The following is a 22,683-nucleotide window of genomic DNA, read 5'->3' on the forward strand; positions in this document are numbered from 1 at the left end:
CTTGTCTGCTTATATCATGGTTGCTTGATATGTAAGTTTTCCTCCCTGCAAAAGACAATGGTGATAAATCTTTTAAATGTAAAAAAGAGGATAAATACTCTGAATAAAATACTTATTTCATTACAATAGCAACCTAATACAAGATAAATCTTTTTTAGTGTATAACAATGTCTTTCTAAAGAGCACTGGACTGGCAGTGATCTAACAGCAAGTGTGCTTCTCTCTTGTTTCTCACCTAGGCAAGCAAAGTTTCTTCTCTTTATCTCCTTTCATGACATAGATCTTCCATTTCCCTAATTGTTCTAATAGCCTTTCTTTGTACTCACATTAATCTTGCTGGAATATATTAACGTATGAAATACTCTCAGGCTTTTACTAAGAGTTTTTACCAAGACTTAGTTGAGTGGTCTGTTTTTAATGGAAGATTTGTCCTGTTCCATCCTAGTATCACGCTTGCTGATTTTTCTTTTCTTTGGTTGTGCCACCAATGTGGGTGTGTTCAGCCATGCACAGGCTTTTTCTCTCCTCATTCATTTTCAGTCCATGAATCTGAAGTGTAGAGCAGCTTCTAGCATGGCTTTCCATTTGTACTATTCGCATTTATCCCATACTGAGTGCTCTATAAATGTAATGGGTTGGGGCAGATCCCCTCCCCACCACAGGCAGAAATAACGACTCAGGCAAACGGATTGCAAAAGTGATGAAAGTTTAAATAGAAAGCAGTGAATGTTACAGAAAACCCAAAGCGCAGTGACAAAGAAAGATCCCATCCCCACCTGAGGGTGCATCGAAAACCCCCAGGGCTCCTTCTTCCCCCTCCCTCTGCTGGGCTAGTCTCAGCTGGCCAGGCCTGAGACTGCCCATCCCCCTGTGGCCTTGGGCCTAATCAGGCCCATGGCCGGGAGATCTCTCCCCCAGTTACCAAGTCTCGGAGAGGGAAGGAAAGAGGAAGTGCCAGACCCCACCGCAAAATTTATAGTGGTGCAAGGGATTATGGTAGAAATACCTAATTTCCTGAGTCCACCCACTGGGATGGACTTCTGGACACAGGAAACACCCCTGTAGCAGAGGGCACCCAGCCCAAACTACGACAATCATTAAAATTATCCATGTCTTCTCAAAATACTCTGATCTGCTACTGATCTTCCATGCTGTATTGTATTGTATTGTAGTCAGTTTACATTAATACAGTTTCTGGGTTTTGTGGAAATGCCATTAACTACTATGTGAAAACGTGATCTCAGAAAGAAGCCTTGGGGGACACCACAACCAGTGCCAGCTCTAAAACTCTTACTGAGATCTTTCTTCTCTACCTTGGGTGCTACTTAATCTCATTGAATCCTAGGTAACGAATTTGTCTCGTTTTGAGACTGGAATCAATAAAAGGAAATATATTACAAATCTCTGATTTCAGAAGAGGTCACTAAGGTATTGAGATATTTTAGAGTTTGGAGCTCTACACTGTGAGGTTCCCAGTTGGGTTGTGTTGAACTCTTTGACCTTTGCCTCCTACACATGATTCTTTTAACAAGTACACCAAATGGCTGGTGTTAATTTGCCATTCAGCACATGAACCTGCCACACACCCTGACTGAAAACTGAAAAAAAAAGGCTTTTTTTCCTAGTTTACCTTTAATCTTTGTCATATATTCACTGCCATGGAGTCCCATTTTTTGCCTTGTAAAAAAAATCGGATTAAGAAAATCTTTTACTTTATTCCTTTCTCCATGATTTATTTCACACTGGTGTCTGGAAGTCCTGACTTTGTCCCTTCATATTTTAAACTTAGGAGTTGTATCTGTCTCTTCTGATTTTGTACCTTTTTAAAGTTTCATTAGTTTTTTTCATCTGCACTATTAACTTTCTTTGGACTGATTATTCCTTTGGAAACCCTTTTTACTCAGATCTCTTTGCTTGACATTAAAGTTTTAGAAAGTGTAATCTGTTTAAAAATTAAACACATTTTAGACCTTCATTTTCACAAGTTTTTCATCCCAATTATTTTCAGTAAATAGTTACCATAGTTACTCAAAGATTCTGCTACTGTTGCATCTTATGTGCATTCACTCCACGGTTGTTTCATCAACTATTTTTTGTAATGTCCTTGTTGCAAATCAAAATCACATTCACAATAGTATCACTTCATGTGAATTTGCTAAACATTTCAGAAAGAAATCTGTCAGCTCTCCCACTAATCAGAAGAATGCTACCACTAATAGGAACATTTATGTTCCTGTCTCTGTCTTCAAAGTTAGTTCTTATATTGATGCAACTTCTAGAAGCAATAGAATTAAAAACTTTTCTAAAGAAATCCAATTCTAAAATGCTCTAAAAATCTTGAGCAAACTCATTTGCTTATCATTCCCCATATGTGCTTCAGCTAAGATAAATTTTGGGGTTTTAGTGCTGCTTGCATATCTTTAACCTGTTGTCTCCTTGTTTAATAACACCAGTGTACCTATAGTTCGTAGAATCATAGTCATAGAATGGCTTAGGTTGGGAGGGGCCTTGGAGATCATCTACTCCAACCTCCCCGCCATGGGCAGGGGTGCCTCTCAATTAGACTCAGCTGCCCAAGGCTTGATCCCACCTGGCCTTGAACACCCCCAGGGAGGAGGCATCCACAACCTCCCTGGGCACTGTATTTCAGAGTCTCACCACCCTTGTGCTAAAGAACTTCTCCCTAAGATCCAGTCTCCCCCAGGCTGAAACCATTCCCCTTTGTCATGTCTCTAGACACCTTTATGAAAAGTCCTTCTCCAGCCTTCCTGTAGGCTCCCTTCAGGTATTGGAAGACAGCTATAAGGTCCCCATGGAGTCTTTTTCTTTTCCAGGCTGAACAACCCCAGATCTATCAGCCAATCCCCACAGCAGAGGTGTTTCATTGGATTGATGATCTTTGAGGTCTTTTCTAACCTTACTGATTCCATGATTATATGATTCTATGATCTTTGTGGCCCTCCTCTGGACCTGTTCCAACAACTCTGTGTCCTTATGACAGGGACACCAGAACTGGACACAGCATTTGAGGTGAGGTCTTACAAGAGCAGAGTCTCTTGACATGCTGCACTTAATTTTTGTAGTTTATTTTTGTCACTTTTCAGTTTTATTTTCCTTAGATGTTTTCATCAGGTTCTTTCCAATGATGCATTAGATATGTGGCTTAATTACTAATTATTCAGACAGCAATCTCACATACAACATTGTGATAGCATCACACAACATCAAATTGCTATTTATAGAATAGAATAGAATAGAATAGAATAGAATAGAATAGAATAGAATAGAATAGAATAGAATAGACCAGGTTGGAAGAGACCTTCAAGATCATCGCGTCCAACCCATCAACCAATCCAACACCACCTAAACAACTAACCCACGGCACCAAGCACCCCATCAAGTCTCCTCCTGAAAACCTCCAATGATGGCGACTCCACCACCTCCCTGGGCAGCCCATTCCAATGGGCAATCACTCTCTCTGTATAGAACTTCTTCCTAACATCCAACCTAAACCTTCCCTGGAGCAGCCTGAGACTGTGTCCTCTTGTTCTGGTACTGGCTGCCTGGGAGAAGAGACCAACATCCGTCTGTCTACAACCTCCCTTCAGGTAGTTGTAGAGAGCAATAAGGTCACCCCTGAGTCTCCTCTTCTCCAGGCTAAGCAACCCCAGCTCCCTCAGCCTCTCCTCATAGGGCTTGTGTTCCAAACCCCTCACCAACTTTGTTGCCCTTCTCTGGACTCGTTCCAGCAAGTCAACCTCCTTCCTAAACTGAGGGGCCCAGAACTGGACACAGGACTCGAGGTGCGGCCTAACCAGTGCAGTGTACAGGGGCAGAATGACCTCCCTGCTCCTGCTGGCTACACTGTTCCTGATGCAGGCCAGGATGCCATTGGCCCTCCTGGCTGCCTGGGCACACTGCAGGCTCATGTTCAGCCTACCATCGACCAGTACCCCCAGGTCCCTCTCTGCCTGGCTGCTCTCCAGCCACTCTGACCCCAGCCTGTAGCTCTGCATGGGGTTGCTGTGGCCAATGTGCAGAACCTGGCACTTGGATGTGTTCAATCTCCTGCCCTTGGCCTCTGCCCATCTGTCCAGCCTGTCCAGGTCCCTCTGCAGAGCCTCTCTACCCTCCAGCAGATCAACTCCTGCCCCCAGCTTGGTGTTGTCAGCAAATTTACTGATGATGGACTCAATGCCCTCATCCAGATCATCAATAAAGATGTTAAAGAGCATGGGGCCCAGCACTGATCCCTGGGGCACACCACTGGTGACTGGCTGCCAGCTGGATGTGGCACCATTCACCACCACTCTCTGGGCTCAGCCCTCCAGCCAGTTCCTAACCCATCGCAGTGTGCTCCCATCCAAGCCATGGGCTGACAGCTTGGCCAGGAGTTTGCTGTGGGGATGGTGTCAAAGGCCTTGCTGAGGTCCAGGTAGACTACATCCACAGCCTGCCCCACATCCACCAGGCAGTCACCTGATCATAGAAGGAGATCAGGTTGGTCAGGCAGGACCTGCCTTTCCTAAATCCATGCTGGCTGGGCCTGATCCCTTGGCCATCCTGTAAGTGCTGTGTGATTGTCTGATTATGTTTTTATTAGTTGTATTTTTAATATTTTGTTCTTTAGAAATAAGCTGTTTTACATAATTTCAACTCTAAAATGTTATCTTTGTGTAACAGTTTTGGGTCCTTGCCTCTTTCTACATACTTAAAGTAATTTTAATAACATTATTCCTGCACTGGCTTGTGGGCCCCAAAATAAGTCTGTTTTTTCCCTCAGGATTGGTCTGATTAAAAGATACTTACACTGGCTTTGTTCTTTGCACTAGAATGAGCTGTTTGCAAACTGTAACAATTAATATGAGTTCCAGACTAGTAAGTGGCAGTGGATTTATTTTAGTGGATGAACAATAGATTTTTACCAGGTTGCAGCAGAATTAGAATTAGTGAAAGATTACCTGTCCTCTAGAAATCCTGCCATTAGCTCCTCCAGACAGCAGCTTGGAATCTTAAATCTCTGCTGAATGCATCCTGTCTAGAGGGTGACAAGGAACAGCTGTCACAGTTCAGCTCAAGCTAACACAGTCAAGCATTTTGAGGAAAAAAACCCAATATTTTGAACTGCAGCAGGGAATGAGACACCCAAACAAAAAAGATTGCATATTAAGAGAGAAATGTAGTAAGTGCATCAAAATTTGCACTCTTCTAATTCTGAACAGCAAAGCATTTGTAGCAGTATATGCTGGAGTCATCCTGGAGATTCTTCTGTGCTATCAGTGGAGGGGAGAAAAAAGAATTATTAAACATTATCTGAACTTCATGATCCTTACAGGTTCAATTAGTTGAGCAATTTGTTTGCAGTCTGTATTTGGACATTGCTTGACAGGCATGTTAGATTTCTGTCCTGGCTGCTGGGTTTAGTACTACTAAACAAATACGTAAGCTTGTTTATCCTGTGTAGGAAGGCTGCAGTGGTCATAGCCAATCCAAAGCCTGATGGTAGTCCACTTGATGGTGGAGAATTTATGAATCATAAATTACAAATAAATCTCTTAACTGACTCTATTCTTTACGGTGTGCCACATGTTGTAGGTAAAAGTATGGCTGTGAAAAACAGCTTTAGCTAACTTTCTCCAGTTTCCCTTCCCTTTGCAGGGATGAATGGGTTTAATCTAGTCTTCAGATGTACACTTCTGTGGCCAAAACACTACCTGAGCCGTAGCTGGTTTCTGAGTGATCATTTTAAACTTCTTTCCTTATTATTTTTTTTCTGTGTGTGAGATTTTGTGCCTGTTGCTGAGCACTTGGTAATGTGGGTACACTATCCTCTTTTGGTGGCCTGCCATGTTTCTGTGGGGGCTTTAGTGGAGAACTCCTCACTTCTCCTCCTGACAGACATGAGGGCTTATGTTGCTGTTTATTTAAAATGTTAATGACAACAGAAAGAATTAAAACTATTGCATAGCTGTACAGAAGATAAAAAACAGATTTTTGCCTTTACATAGCACCTGCACAATCTTAGATGATAAGTTCTCTCTATCTGAAGGCAGCCTACTAAATTGAGGCTTTTTATCACACTAACTGATTCAGTCACATCGTGATACAAGGACATTTCCTTCTGTTTTTTTTCAGGAAAATGCCTCTCATCCAGACAGAGCTGTTTGCATGTCTGTAACAGCTAGACAGCATTTTGAGGAGCTCTAGGCTAAGTCTTTACTGCTTGAGCTTACATGAGAGTTGTTCACTGAGCTGGAGGGCAGGGGAATGGCTTGAATCCATATCCTTTTTCCTTGGTGAACAACTATCAGCAATGTACTTACTCTGTTGCTAAAGTGTCAAGAACACCATTAAGGAAAAGTGAATAGTCAACACCCTTGAGAAGATGTGTGGATCTAACTATTTCTCTGCTTTTGATTAGGAGACATCTGGATATATCAAGAGCTCTTTGACAGTTGGACTGTAGCACATTATGGCAGGAGAATGTATTGATGTCATTATTGATTACTTCCTTGTGGTGATGGCTGATGAGGTGTTCATGCATTTATTATTTAGATGAATCAGCTGCTGGTCACTTTGTGCTGATTCACTCTCAGAGATGGATAGAAGTATTTAGATGGATTTACAGGAACTTCATCCTTTTTACTCAGAGACATGCTAGTCTCTATAATTGTTAGACTTGACTAATTGTTCTGTGTCAGTTAACAAAGTATTCTACTTTCTTTTATTTCACTCAAGAAGATCTTGGCTTCATCACATAGGTCAAAGCTCTTAAAATAAATTTCAGTCTTTCCTTTTTTTTTCTCAATTAACCTAAGTGATGTGTGAGTGTCTTTAGCTGTAGCTGTGATTTAGGCATGCATGAGGCAGTTTCAGAAATTTGCTCTGTAGAAGACTTGAGGTGGTTCTGGCATGCAGGGAACACAAGTCAAAGATACCTCTTTCTGTTATAAGAACATTGTGGTGTCTGTCACAGGGATTATATTTCACATTTAGACTAGATATTAGGAAGAAATTCTTTACAGTAAGTGTGGGGCACTGGAACAGGTTGCCCAGAGAGGATGTGGGTGCCCCCTCCTTGGAGGTGTTCAAGGCCAGGTTGGATGAGGCTTTGAGCAATCTGATCTCGTGGAGTGTGTCTCTGCCAATGCCGGAGGGGGTGTGTGGGGGGGTGGAACTAGGAGGTCTTTAAGTTCTCTTCCAACCCATTCTATGCATATATGAAAGAAGACTTAACTATTGTCTGTTTGCTGAGGGGAGAATTTGACTCAGGACACGTGATGCTAGCAGGTGGAATTTTGATTTGGCTATCTGTAGAACTGATCACATTTTAACTGTTCCAGGCACAAAGCTGATCCTTGAGGTCATGGGTTGGATAACATGGCCAACTAGCGCTGCTTTCATTGAATGCTGAAGAACGGCAGCCGCAGCCTGTCGTGTCCTTTGCCAGAGGAGCTGGGGGAGGTGGAATTGATGTGTGACAGAGGAAAGCTTTGAACCCTTGAGCACAAAAGATCACTGAGACAGCCCGGGCTGCCGCTGTGACGCTGTGCGGGCGCTGGGTGCCGGTAGCTCTGGCTTCAGCACCACGGACAGCGGCGGCTGCTCAGCCGCCGCCGGTGTGTGGTGGGGACACGGCTCGGGCTGGGCTGTGCTGCGCCAGGTGGAACACGGCTCTGTCCTGGGCTGTGCTGCGCCAGGCGGGCACGGCTCGGGCTATGCTGTGCCTGGCGGGGTACGGCTCGGGCGGGCTGGAGTGGGCTGTGCCGGGGGTGAGGGGTACGGTTCGGGCTGTGATGTGCTGAGCCGGGGGAGGACAGTTCTGGCCCGGCCTGGCCTGTGCTGCGGGGTGGGGCACGGCTCTGTCCTTGTCTGTGCTGTGCCTCACAAAATGGGAGATGCCTCTACATGTACTGCACCGCACAGTACGAGGAGAAAATCCTCTAAAAATAGCAGCCATGGGATATTTGATTTGATAGCAAGGCTGCTGTGACTAACAGGTGGAACAGAGTAGCAGTGGTGACAGCACACTAATAAGGGACTCCTGCTTTGACCTTTCAACCAGTTCAAAATTAATATATCCGCTCACTTTTTCCTTTTACAGATCAACAAAATGTATGTAAGTAAGGATATAGAACTGGTTGGTTCTCACTGTTCCCTGGAGGTGTGTTAGATTGTTCTCTATGAACCAATGTTCAATTGTCCCTGAAACAAAGCAGTAATGTTAGAGACAGCACTGAAAAAATCCAAACCAACAAAACTGCATTCTCATGTAGAGATTCAGCTAGGGGTTGATTAAGTAATAGCTAAAAGCAGTTAAGGCAGCCTCTGGAATGGCAAACCTGTTGCATTTCCATGAGTGATGAAACAGTTCTCTGATGTTTTCCCTTAATAGTATAAATTTCTTAGCATCAAAGAGATCGCTTTCAAGGCAATTAAAAAATTCTGGTAAGGAATACATAAGGTCAGAAATCAAAAAAAGACCAAAAAGGGTTGCTCACAAAAGGACTTAATAAATGTTTCTGAACTCTCATTTCAATACTTTCATTTCTTATACCCTGACCATTAAGGAAAAAAAAAAAAAAGGAAAAGATTTTGATTTGACACAACAATGCCAATTAACCTTCTGTGATTTCTCACTCTTTCAATAGGTAGTTTACTGCAGTGAGAGTATAAGGGATGAGGCAGAATGAGGCTGCAGTAGTACTTTTCTCAAATTCCCTAATTATTTATGGAACATGACAATTCAAATGACTCTCTTCCTTTTTTACTAATTGAAGAACAGAATACTCTCTTTCATTAGTATCAGGAAAACATTGGTTCCACGTGGCCTGTGATCTATTTGAAATAAAATCCAACTGACTAAATAATTACCACCTGCACTTGGTAATTGTACTTGATGTGTGCTATTGGTGTTAAAATATTCTCTACTTCTGTGCTAAAAAAAAAACAAAACACCAAATTAAAATTATTGTCCTGACTTAATCCAAATACCTTCTAGACAAGCAACATATAAACTTGCAGACTGTGATATGTTGGCATAACAGCACTCACTGATTTGTACTTGTCTTTACACAAGACATGCTCTTTCCTGGGTTTATGATTTCTTTTCAGGCAATATTGCAAACATTTTATTTGCAACTGAAAGTTGAATTGTTCTTAGTTGATATTTTGGGAGGGGCTTTTTGAGGTGAGATTGAACTCCAAATGTCTGATGTCCTGGAGTTATTTGAAACTGCCTTTTTCTCTGCCTCTGAGGACTTTAGGTTACTTTTGCTCTGATGAAGATTACACCAAAAATAGGGCATGTGCTGGAATATTTTATGCTAACTTCCATTTTACATTAAAGAAAAATATTGGTGCTGAAGGAATGGAATTATTGACCTATTGTACTTGAGCTGTTTCTAGGATTAACAAAAAGTTGTTTCCTACATCTCACGTCATAAAGTTTCGATGTATGCTGGTTGCTTTCAATTATGAGCTCCTGCTTAGTAAGGACTAGATTATGGAGTAACTATTTAACTACAAGGTAGAAATGCTGCCTGCTGTATACGGGTCTGATTTCCTTTCCTGACACTATGAGAAATATTAAGGGTTGGGAGTAGACTTGCTTATAAGGAGCTCATTCTCTTTAAAATTTTTTAAAAGGAATCATAAGATAATGGCCTTTAAAATCCTCACTTGATCCTGAGAACTGGTCAGAAATCATCCTAATGAAACTAGTTCTCTCGTGTTTTTCCCTCAATAGCAGGGAATTAGGTGAAGGAATTTGTGGGGCACAAACACTGCTGCCATTTGCTGCATTTAGATTCCTGATGTGATGGTTTGCTCCTTTTTTCATAGGGAAAAAAAGAGTATAATTTGGATCTGAATTTCAGAAGCTGGGACCTGCTGAAAAGTTTCATGTTACATCATCAAAACAGCTCCTTTCTTTGAAGCATAAAGGAGAAACACTTGGTGCTTCAGAAAGGACTCTGAGAACAGATTTCCTTTGGATACTTCTGTTTCTTCAGGTTTTCCCTGCAAGGTGAGGAATTTAGAATGTAATGGGGAAAACAGGTTGTTTAATAGCTTAAACAGTCTTGTCAACAGGGAGAAAATGTGAACTTTAAAGAAAAAAAAAACAGGCAACAATGAAACTTCATGTGTAGAAAAGGAGGTAACAATCAAATAAATTGACTGTCAGGAGGAGATAAAATTCACCTTTTTTTTCCTTTTGTTCTTTTCTTTCTGATAGCAGGGGTTCTGGGCCATGATCCTAAAACAGAAGTCTGAAGTAATAGTGGAAGTAGGAGTACTGGCATCCATAGCCCTGAGAATGGGCAGAAAGGGTAAAGCATGGGGATGCTCTTACCTGAAAGAGAGGGCAAGAGGGTGATATGTTCCATGATACCTTAAGGCTGAGATAACTGACAGAAATTTGCTTGCAGGGAGGTACAAGAGTCTGTTTTCTGCACTCTGACCTTCCATTGTCCCTTGCAGTGCATTTGAAAGGATTGTGCAATTCCCTTGATCTATTTAAGAGAAAGAAAGTGTGTCAAATCTCCCCATTCCCTAGCCAGCTGTCTTTCAGATCACATCTATATTATAGCAAGATAGTCTGATATAAGGTGAACTGTCTCATGTATTTTAATTAATACTGTGTTACAGGTTAATGGAGATTTTTGTTTGGACAGCTGTGTTTGCAGGAACTTAACTGCAAGAAACTCATAATAATTTTGATAGAAAAGCTCCTGTACACAGTGGATGTTAAGTAACTTTTAACAGAGATTTTCAAAGCGATTAGTGCTTTCCTTCTGCCTTGTTTTGTTCAGTTAAATACAGTCTTGAAGTGTGTATTTGCCATTATTTCCATATGGTGCAACACAGAAGTTTAGTGGCAAAGACTCAGATGGCAGCTCAGAAGACTTCAGCAAAAGGAGCCTGCTGTTCTCTGAAAAGCAGTGTTTGGGACCCATAATGTCCACCATCAGAAATTCTTGTAGGAGCTCTGACACTTACAGCAGATTTTAAACTTTAGTTTGATTGCTGAAGTTAATTAAAATCTTAATAAGCCTTAAACCCATTTAAATAATCTAATTAAGTAGGCATTGGGTTCTGGTTCCATGGTGGTGAGTTTTTAGTGTGCAATCTTTATAACAGGGAAAACTACAAACCACTCCAGAAAAAACCTGCAGCCCTGGGGGGTACAGTCCTTATTAATGCTTGCACAATAGTACTATGTTTTTCTCATGCTTTACAGAGTACCATGAATATTGAGGTTGGCAGGAGTAAGCTCTGGTAAGAGAGAAAAAAAAGACAGAAGAGTTATTTTGTAGCCCTGCACAATCACTGTCGTTTGCTTTGGTCTCTTTTGCATGTGGGTGATCCTGAATACCTGCTTGCTGCCTGGGAGATTAGTGCCTCTGCCTCCTTTCCAGGATGAGGTGTTTGCTCTATGCTACACTTAAGCTAAGAATATTTACTGAAGCAATCAGTGTTTATGTAGAGGTGATAGGAGGCTCATTAACCTGGTGAGCACATGCATCAGGGGAACAGGTGTAAATATATTTGGTAACTTTAAGTTATGCAAACTTGCATTCCACTGACTCTACATGGATTTCTTTTTTTCCTTCCTGAAGTGGGTCACATGCCCCTCTGCTGACTCTCCGAAAGAAGGTGTCACTAGCAGCAGTGCAGAAGAGTGTTGGGAACAAATGTGTAGTTAAGATGGGCAGTATTTCAAGTAAGAGTAATTTATCATCAGTGTGACTGTCCCTGTTAATGCTATAATTTATACAGCTGTGATCAGGAAATACAAATGGTGCAGTTCCCTTTAAACCAAATGTTCTTGTGCACCACAACTTCCTTGCAGGTCCCATTCTGACAACTGTTTCGGTGTCCTCCTCAGGGTTTATGTAAATGTGGAAAGTTCTCACCTTGTCTTCCCAAGTTTACCATCACTCTGTATTTCCTTTAAGGGGAAGAGTCAACTCAGACAGGCTTGTTGTGTTTTTGAGAAAGTGTTACTTTGGTTTTTCTTCGGTAGAAGAAATGTCTGTATCACTGCTGTCAGCTTGGCAGGCAGAAGAATCCATGAAGTGCTGAGGCTGTAGAATTAAGAGGTGAGGATATGGAAGAATTAGCCATTTCCTGTCATTACAGAGGTTTTCTGTTCCCACTGAATGAAGAGATGAAGAGGTATTTATTATTGACGTGTACATACATATCTAAAATAACCACCCCAGTTTCTCAATCCCGGCAGCAGCCTATCTCCAGCAGAATCCAGCTCAATGACTGTCAGGTTTTGTCCCTTCAAAAAGCTATTTCTGCAGGCTGTGGGAGTGCCTTAGGGAGGAAAGTAGTGAAGCTGTTGTAAATATATATGCCTAAATGTGAATTAAGGTGTGATTAAATACGTCATTTTCTCTAAATCAATAATGTATAAACATGCTCACATAGCGGCCACTTTCCATTTGTGCTCTACACAGGAAAGAAAAACCCAACCACCCCAAATGCAACAGAAACCCAACCAGAAAGCTGTCTGTGTTCAGTGGTAAAACAGAAGTTGCACATGTTAAAAAAAAAAAATAAATAATGAGGGTTTCCACAGCAACCTAAGTTCTGGAGTGCAAATTGATGACTTTCATTCTGGTTTATTATGTAATGATAGAACAGTCTATAAAAAGTGTTTGGTACAGCTGAAGTTATATTATTAAAAAGTTCAGTGTAATCTTAAAACTTGATGTGAAGTTAGGTACAAAGGTTTCACAAAGGATATTTTTTAAAGTGTTGTTTTCTGACATTGCTTTGGGAAGGCTCTGACTGGGGAAAAGCAGGGAGTTTGCAGTGAGCAAAATGTCAGTCAGGAAATGTTTTGAATTACATGGTTCAGCTTTTAATTTGTTGTCAAGAATTCAAATTTAGGTTTTATGGTAAGAATAGAAATGAAGGAGGAACTCAAAGATGAAATCTGAAAACAGTTTCAGATTTTGGATAACTGATTTGTGCAACCTGTACAGATTTTGCCACCTCCTGGGAACCTTTGGAGATTAGTTAGGAAAAGAAAAAAATAAAATCACTGATTTGGACAAATACTGATCTCACTAAGGGAGGGTGGTGTCTCCATCTGAAGTGCCAATAGCATCTCTTGATCCTCTTTATACTGAAATGCTAACTTAAACACTGCCACTACACACTGAGGTCAAAAAAACCTTAACTGGAGAAAACAGATTTTCCTTATTGCTCATTAACCAGTTTAGGTATGCTTCCTTTAATTGCCAGTGCTTGAAGTAATGCGGTTCCTATACAAGCAGTAGGTGAGCTACAACTCTTTATGTCCTGTTGGGGCAAGTGTCCCCATCAGCGACATCATCTCTGTGCAGCAGTCGCAGATACGGGCAGCAGGACAGCCCCCGGTCCGGTTTCTAGCAAGGGAACGAACAACTGGATTTCTTTCTGTTCACCCGGGTTGAATTGGGGGTTTTCTGTTTTTTAAAACAAATTTCTGCCCCAGAACCGTGTCCTGGTGCTTCCAGCATGTGCATGCTCTGCTGCAGGCAGGGAGCGCTCATCTCCCTCTGCCCTCCTTGGTACGGGGGCGCATCCTCTCTTAACGTTCTAGCGTATTGTTACTTTATATATATAGGTATACAACAAATAATAAAATATGTCTGCCCGGCTGTGGCAGAGAGTTGCAGTGTGTGCTCTGATGGGCGGAAGAGGTTGCGGGATCCCCTCGAGCCTCCCAGGGCAACCCTGCTCAGCAGCTGCGGGCCGGGGCGCGGGGGCTGCTCAGCCGCTCCCCGCGCTGTTTACAAACACGGCCCGTTCCCGCGGCACCGCGGTGCACTGCGCTGCGGGGCCGTGCCTGCAAGGCTGCCTCCCAGGAGCAGCACCGACTTGCCGGCAGCAGGACTGCCGGTGCAGGGTGGGCTCCGGGGTGTCCTCGCACCGCTGGGGGCGGAGGCCCGCGACCGGCCTCACTCCCGCGCTCCTTCACGCGCTGCCGCCCCCCTGCCTCGCGCCTCGTGCGGCCGCGAGGGGGGGAAGGGGGCATAGAGGCGGTGCGAGCCGCGCATGCGCAAAGGGATCCAGCGGGAGGGGAGGAGGAAAGGGGGGGCGCGGCAGCCCGAGTCGTTCGGCGGTGGCGACGACGACGACAGGAGCGGCGGTAGCGGTGGTAGCGCGGAGGAGAAGGCTAGGGGCCGCCGGGCGCCGCGGGGCCACCCGGGTCACTAGAGCAGCCGGTCTGCTGTGGGAGTGAGAATCGCTGGGTCGGCGGCGAGCGCCTGCCGGGGGCTGAGGGGAGCCGCGGCTGTTGCTGCGCGGGCGGGCGGGGGGGCGATCTCACCCCCGCCCCCCCCCCCCCCCCCCCCCCATCTCCAGCAGCGGCCAGGGAACCTTTAGCGCAGCCCCGACTGGAGCTTGAGGTGGGGGCTGCGGCGAAGAAGCGGCGCCCCCGCTGAGGGGGAGAAGAGGAACGGCCGCCCCCGCTCCATGCGCGGCACCCGCTTGCCTCGATCTGCCCAGGGAATCCGCGGCCGTGGCCGGCTGCCGCCGCAGCAGCATGTGGAGCCCGACCGAGGAGGAGAAATACGGCGTGGGTAGGTGCTACCACATCCCCTCCCCCGCACCGCTGCCCCCCTTCCTGCAGCGGACGGACCCCGCGGGTTGGGGGTGCTCCCCCCGCTTCCTCCCTTGGCTGCCTGTCCGCGGGGGCAGCAATGGTAGTCTTCCACTGCCCAGCAGGTAGAGAGCTGGGGAAAGGCGAGGAGGGCTGGTGGCCGGGGAAGGCTGTTCCTGAGGGAGAACGGGCACCGGCTGTGCGCTGCTTGCCGCCGCCTCCCGGCCCGCACAGCCCAGCATCCCGCGGCTGTGCTGCATCTGCTTCGGTTCGTGCCATTGCCCCGAGTTTGTCTGCCGCGAAGCAGTGGGCGGCAAGGGAAAAGTAGAGTTTCGGGGCCCGCGCCCGGCCCCGATTGCACAAATAATCAGAAAACGAGTCGTTTAGCCCTTAATCTACTTAGGCGTGCGATTCCTTTCCTCTCCGCTTTAATCTGTGGTTTGTGGTGATCTTGTTTATGTGGAGTTGAGGGAAAGGGAAGGACTGTGGTGCCGTGTCATTAGGGGGCGTCGGCGATGCACCTGTTCGGAGCGGCGGGCCCGGAGCTGGCACCGGCGTGCCCGAGGGAGGGAGCCGGGAGCCGGCAACCGGGCTGGGCCCAGCCCGGCAGCGACTTGTGCCGGGCTACGGGGACAGGCTGCAGAAGGCCACGGGGCTGATGGTGCATTGCGTTCAGTGGGAACGAGGCCCGTCTGCCTGTAAACGCAGAAGCTTGTCGTTTTCCGTTGTTGATGATAAGTCAGATTTTGACGTTCTCTCAAGTGGTGTTTGCTATAATCCGAGAGATCATCATGGATGGCTTGTGTTTGGGTTTTTGCTTTATTGTACAGTAATTTCTTATAAGAGCAGAAATATTATGTCTGATGACGTGAAGACAGACTTTCTTCAACTTCACTCTTGCTTGTTTTGATTTAATTTTTCTAAACTACTGTATAGTAATGGTAGTGTCTGCTCTGCTTACCTACCTAAATGCGCCGTTAAATCAATAGTTATCAATTGTTCATACCGATTCTCAAGCTTCACAGTGTGCGGTGATGATCAACTGCTGCAAATAGTTAGAAAATATAAGAAAACTTTCTGCAAAGATCTGTTAACCTCTACTGCTGAAGTAGGGATTGACAGTTGACTTGTGGACAATTAAAAGCATCAATGCTGCTAATATTCACAGCATGTTCTGAGCACTGAGTCAGTGAACAACACAGTGTATCAGTGCTTTTTGTTAACTTTTCGTCTCATGCAATAAGTACTTTGCTTAGTACATTCAAGGCATCTTGATCACGAATAGAAGAAGGACCTCACTTTCATTTTTTTGCAAAAATCCAATCCATTTTGTTAGATTGAACCTGTTAAGCCTAGGGCAATACACACAAGTGGCATAAAACATCACAAGAAAGCAGCAGTACTGTAAGCAACAAATGTTTGTCGGTCACTGGGAATATGTGGAGTTAACAAGCTTTGTCACATCTCAGCTGGGTGTTCAGAGACTATAAACTGTCAGACCTTAACTTTTGGGGAAAGACCACTTCTGGTGTCCTAGCACTAAGCTTGCTGGTAATAGATGCTGCAAATAGTTAGAAAATATAAGAAAACTTTCTGCAAAGATCTGTTAACCACTAGTAGATAGATGCTGTAATAGATGCTGCTTCACAAAAAACCAAACAACCCAAACATTCCACTCTTGTGGGTTTTCTTCTGTTCTGTTTATGTTCTCATTTTCCTCTGCTGTATGGTGGGATTTGATGTTCAGAGTTTTGTTTGTGTTTGGCCTGTGTTGCCAAATAAAACGTGTGTTACCTTAATCGAAAAGTAGGTGAACCAATGATTCTTACGTAGGCTTATGGGAGGAGATGGCAGGAAACCTCCATTCAGGTTGTAAACAAGTCTAGGAGAGGCTTCTGAAAAAGAGAGTAGTGGATGAAAGAAAACAAGTGTTATTTCAGTGAATAGTCTGTAGGCTTCAGAATATTCCTGGCATGTTGATTTTTCTCGTTCATACAACACACAGGGGGTAGATCTGAGATCATGGCTAATCTTAAGAATTTTGGTGATTTTTTAGTTGTTGATTAGCTTTAATGACTTTTTCTGTAATTGAAACTGATTGATAATCCTCCAGAGAGTGAGAATACTGGAAAAATGTTGCTTATATTTGGAGTTTAGTTACTATAACTATGGAGATGGAGACTATTTTTTTCAGCAGTAGATCTGTCATTGCTTGCTGGGGTGCTCTTTTTTGTGCATTTTGGAGAAACAAGTCTGCAGAAGGTGTAGATCTGAGGTGTTCCTGGTAGGAGGTGCACTAGGAAAGAAAAAGGGGGAAAAAACAATGTGGGGGTTTTGTTTGTTATAAAATGGATGTAAATTATCCTAATTTCACTAATAATGTGTGCCAAATTAATTTTCTTGGCATGAGTTGTTAACACAAAGTTATGCCTTGGGCTTTAGTAGTTTAGTTTTATTTTAACCACTATCCCAAAAACCCCTCTGCGGACTTTTCCCCGTGGTCTTGTTAAACCATGAAAAGTTTTTGATGTGCCTTTGAATGAAGGCAATGTGCTTTGTCCCCATTGATGTAAGCTGAGTGGGGGGAAAAAACATGTCAGTTCTTCCTGCAACTGGAATACCATAAATTGCTTTCTGGTGGAATAGAAAGGTATGTATGGGCATCCAAGCCCTTCTATGTACCTGTTCATGTGTATCAAGGAAAGTAGAAGTATCTTGAAGGTCTCTTCCCACCTGGTCTATTCTATTCTATATGAAGCAGTTAATTCTGATGCTGTTCTCTTCATTGAAAGCAAATTGTGGTTTGTGTCATCTTCTTAGCAAGGTAGTTGGCTCAGAGTTGGTAATTTATAGAAACCATTCCTTCAGAAAGTTGCCAAGTTCCTCCTCTCAACATGTGGGTATAGAAGGGCTTTGTATTCTGCACAGGCTTTCAAAGAGCTTGACACAAAGGCATGTCTTACATGCCTGCTGGAGCCCCTTTACAGATGCCTCTTTTCAGATACCCCTCTACAGCTACACAGACTCTTACCTGCAAGAAAATGTGTTAAATGTACTGAGTGAATGTCAGTGACTTTGTGGTAGTTCTGAAGTTCTCTGCCTGTCTAGCTGTATTTAAAAAACATTTCACTGCTTGCAGTTGTAAAATGGTATTGGATTGTCCAGTCTTCATAGAAGTCACCATGTACTTCTGCAATAAAAGTATTGAAAGATTGATCAGGGTATTTGTAACTAAACTGAATTAAACACTCCCCTAATAACATTAACATGCTTCATTGATTGTATTTCTTAGCCACTACCTGGAAGCTGTTGTGACCAGTTCCCTTCTGTTCTATTTGAAGTGCTTACACGCTGTGCCTGTGCTCCTAACTACACTTCTAAAACTTCAGTCTTGCTGTGGAAAGGCAAACAGTTCTTCCACAGGTGCTTAAAGTGACCAGTTGTGAAAACAATGACATTTCTAACCTGATGATTGAAGATAACTAGCTCTCCAGCCCTCTAGTGCTGTAACAGTTTTAAAGCAGTCTCTGTCTAAGAAAATATTTATTGTGATTTGATTAGTTACCTTAGCAAGTATTAAATGATAATGGATTAAAAGCAAAGGCTAAGCAGAGAGAACTCTAGCAAATAACTTAATTAAATAAATTTAATTAAAATTTGGCAAATGTGTGAGAGCTGATTTTATATTTCATTAGGCTGTCAGTTTCTTTTTTTGTGTGCAGGGAACACTTTTAGGTGGTTCTCAGAAAAGTGTGGGGTGTTTTTTTGCTTTCCCCCTCCCCCCCATTCCTAATGTAGTTAATCCTGTATTTTGATTGTATTAAGTATATATGTATTAAATGATGGAGAAGGAAAACCTGCCTGCATAAACAGTACCTGTTCTTATTTTGCTCAAAAGAGTTACTGTTAAAATCTATGGGTTTATTTAAAATTAACTTTTTAGTTTTACTTTCGCCACTTAAATGGTAACAATGTAAAGTAAATCCATAAGCACAAATATATATATATATATATATATAAAACTAATATTTCCCTTCTTCCTACTGAGAAAGGATGAAGAATCATCATGTCCTAGTTACAATTCTGTACTGCAGTTCTAATTATTTTTTTAACAGTATCTTTTTATTATTACTTCTCCCCCCTGTCCCTAACCCTTAGCTTGCACATCTCCCAGGTCATATTTGTGTTTGGAAAAACAGGACTGCAAAACTGTCCAGGAGAAGCCTACCTCCTCTCCACAAGTCTCTTGTCATACTGCTCTGTTCCTACCTATTTGTGTAGCAGGCAGCTGCTAGAGGAAGGAGTTTTGGAAATTGATTTGATATTGCAGCTCCTCTGCACCACTAAATCTTTGTTACAGGTTTAAAACTAAAACTTTCAGAGAGATGGAAAAAAGTCTGTCTTCAGTAATCTGGGAGGTAGTATCAGCCATTGCAGCTGGGTTCTGTGGTAGGGGACACATACTGTATTGCATCTTCTCTTTCTTATTTTATTGCCAGAAACTAACTGTCTGGCACTAGGAGGGACGTGACTCAGGATATTCTTCAGTGATCTGCCTTGAATGTCCTCATAAACCTTCTGTGCAAGGCTGTTTTAGGAGGTGGGCATAGTACCTGGGGACTTGGCTTGTTAGTCAGGAAAACTAGATGTGTGGATTGAAGTAATTTTTAGTTGCATTCAATAGTTTGCCCCTGAGGGTCTTTTTTTCCCCTTAGGACATGGAATTTGGCAGTCAGGGATCATAAAGGAAATGTATATGTGTTATTTGACTGAAGGAGAAATGAATCACGCTGTGAAATGTCTCTGGGAAAGAGCAGCTCCCAAGATGCTCCTGATTGGTGACTTTCAGTCTAGATAGGAAAGCTCAATGAGGTGTCATTTAACACAGTGGGCAATTCAAGTTCCAGTCCAGTGTAAGTCTCTTTCTGCTGTTGCTGAGATAACCTGGAGATTAAATATGCTCTTTTGTGGGAAGAGACTAATATATTTTGGCTCATTTATACTAGAAAAGACTAACTAAAAGACACTGTGGTTACTCCTATGAGTGAATACCCTGTCTGCAGAGTTGAGAACTAATCTGTAAGATAGTACTAGTTTGAGGCCATCTAAATACCAGTTGTCTACAGGGACACTTACAGCAGAAATTAGCCCAAACTTTTTAAGTACATGCGGAATGAAATTGAGAAATGCTTTTTCACGTTGGTTGCAAAGGCAAGGAATCAGATGTGCATGCTTAGCAGTTTATTGTGTGGTTTGTATGGGAATATAAGTGTGATCTTAGAGTAAGAAGTGATAGTATTGCAATATGGGCTTTAATGTTGATGTTTGGATGGCTTTGAGAGATGTTTTCTCCATTTATTTATAGTTCTGCCATATTATGTGTTCAGTTAATAGCCCTAGGACTTCAGCTGCTTGCCAGCAGTGCTGGGGCAAAAGTGGTTCCTCTTTGACCTTATCCACAGTACAGGAATGATTTTTATATTTTGCCTGATTTCCTAAGGGTAGAAATTGGTGAGTGTTTCGGCTTTCTGTGCTTTCCTAATAGTACCTTTCATTCAGCAGTGAGTGGCACTTTAAGATAAGGTCCCTTCCAACCCCAACCATTCCATGATTCTATGAGAGTTAGCAGCCTCAGATGAGTGTTTCCTACAAGTTTTAACAAAAGTTGTTGTCTGAGTGGGGAAAGAACTTCAAGTGTCCCTGTGGACAGAAGTGTGGATAAACAGCTACTGTTTGGAAGGAATGGATAATAAATGAGGTCCTGTCAAAATTCTTCCTAGTAAAACGTCTTTGCTTGTTGGAGAATGTGAAGCTGTAAATGTGAGCGTGGGAGTAAACCTGAAGGTGCTCAGGAGCAGGACTGGGGATTGCAGGAGATTATAGTTCTGATGGTATTGCATTTGGCTTGTCATGGAACTTTCGGTGAAACCGGGATTGGGAATACCCACAGGTAGGAAACGAGACTTCTCCTTGTTTATTCAAGGAACAAGTTATTTTGCTGTCTTTTTGAAATGAAGTAAGTGCCAATTACAGTTAAAAACAGGGTGTATGTCTTGAATGCTCCTACCCCTTGGAAAATTTAGGTGATTCTTTGGTGCTTCTTATTTCTGTGATTTGGGTTTAAATTCACTGTCAAGGCTGTAGGACAGGAATGGTGATCCTTCACAGTGAAATTAGGGAGGAAAATGTCTCTTTTGAACAATTCAAGGCAGAAGACGTTGGTGTGAGAGTGTGGGGTGATGGTGCAGGTCATGGTTTGCGGCTGCATGTGGGAGGAAGAGAGGAAAGTCAGTACTTCTATTAATCCTTTTGAGGGCAGCTTTCTTGGTTTACAGTCAGTGGTACAGCTCAGCTGGACTTGAGTTTCACTGTCTGGCCGAGCCTTTCTTTTAGCAGCCCTGTGTTTTAGAAAGTCAGTCTCTGATGCAAACCTCAGGGAAACGGGCAGGAACTACCACCAGGACTTGCAGTCTGGAAAATTCGCTACCACATAGTTGATGATGTTCCTCATTCCCAATCATCCAAAAAGGGATGATTGGGAATGAGGAAGAGTTCTTTGCCTTCTTATGAACAGTGATGTGTAGATACACAAGCTTTTTTGATTAATCTGTTAGTTACATAGTTAGGAACGTAGTTATTTTTTAAAAATCCCTGATTTCATAGCTCTTGTCTTGAGAAATGGGAGCTGTTTTCAGAGGTGGATGGGAAAACATTGACCAAAGAGTGGAAGGTCTTTGAAAAGTTAATCCAGCTGTTAAAGAGCCTGACAGAACTTTTTTTCCCCACTTAAGAGAAATTTTTGCTAATTCGTATAGTGAGTTAAGTTTATTGTATTCCTTGCTCAGCTGTGATAATCATTGAGGAAAAGGCTAAAGGAAGCATGCAGTAGAACCTTGGCTCAAAACCAGTTGCAGTTGACAGCAGGCATTCCACTGATTGTTTGTAAGAACTGAATCAGCCTTAACATCACCACAGTTAACACATTTCCAAATCTGTATGCTCACTGAACTGAACCTCAAGGCAAAGAGATGAAATACCTCACTCAAGTGACTGATACTAAAATCAAGCCTCCATTCAGGCTTTTGCATGTCAGAAACTAACTTTGTGATCTCTTCTGAAATCCTGAAAGCATCCCTTAAGTTTTTTGTACTGTAATTCCTTCCTTTCAGACATGCTTCAGTGTTTGTTTGAACAACAAGTCTTGACTCGAAGCTTACTGAAGGAAGACTGGTATAGCTGTGGGCTGGAGCAAAACAAATGCTTTTCAGTGCAGGTGTGAGGTGATTGCTTATTAGAAGAACTTCATTTGTAGACTTTCCTCTTGTCCCTCTTCAGCATTTGACTTGCTTGTCTTCTCTTGAGTCTTTCTGGCTATTAAGCCTTAAGAAAAGCCGCTGACAAGTGCTGCCAGCTAGCTCTGGCGTTGCAAAGCAGGTCATTCTGCCTTCAGAGGTAAGATAGTACCAGTTATTCTCTGGAACAAAAATAAAGGTTTGTCTAGATGTTACAATATCAGGAGGCTTGTGCATTAAACGCTGTCAGTGTTGGCAGTAGGTAGTAGGAGTGGTGAATGACTTTGTTTTCTTTATTTCAATACGAGCCAGAGTGTGGCCCAGTGTGCTTAGGCAGGTGGCTTGCTGTTCTAGAAATCTCTTGTTTCTGTGTATTTGAACAGCAGGGGCCTCTCTCTTCCCTCTTAAATAGGTTTATGAATGAGATGTTTATGCCAACTGCTAATTTGGGATACCTGCCCTTTCAGTCCTGTGATTTTTAATCAGTGGAGCCTTGCGTACATGTCAGAGAAGCCCAGAAGAACTGTTAAACAAAACCTGGTTGAAAGGGATGTATAAAATCTTACAGGTCTCTTTGGGTGTTGAGTTCCATACAGTCCTTTGTCCTGCTGGGATGAATAGCCTACCTAAACAAGTTGTAAAGGCAGAAGAAAACCTTCCATAGGAGAGCATCACAGATGGTGTTGAATAGTCCCTGTAGGGAGTGATATGTGTGCTTCCAGTAATTGGGTCTGGAAGAGGAGGAGATGATGATTCTGTTTCACCCATCCCTTCCTTTGTAGACAA

At 43.0% G+C, this 22,683-nt stretch overlaps 1 protein-coding gene across 11 annotated transcripts in view; it reads left to right on the top strand.

Moving 5' to 3' along the window:
- The first annotated feature begins 14,219 nt into the window (after nt 1-14,219).
- The window catches only part of DOCK3 (dedicator of cytokinesis 3), a 223,582-nt gene continuing 215,118 nt past the window's right edge, over nt 14,220-22,683 (top strand). For all 11 annotated transcript variants that reach the window (XM_054167554.1, XM_054167600.1, XM_054167564.1 and 8 more), the window contains exon 1: nt 14,220-14,585. In XM_054167554.1, the coding sequence (XP_054023529.1) occupies nt 14,549-14,585 (37 nt within the window). In that variant the 5' untranslated portion in view covers nt 14,220-14,548. The remainder of the gene's footprint in view (nt 14,586-22,683) is intronic.

The sequence above is a fragment of the Dryobates pubescens genome, chromosome 1 (assembly GCF_014839835.1).
Source record: "Dryobates pubescens isolate bDryPub1 chromosome 1, bDryPub1.pri, whole genome shotgun sequence".
NCBI classification, from domain to species: Eukaryota; Metazoa; Chordata; class Aves; order Piciformes; family Picidae; genus Dryobates; species Dryobates pubescens.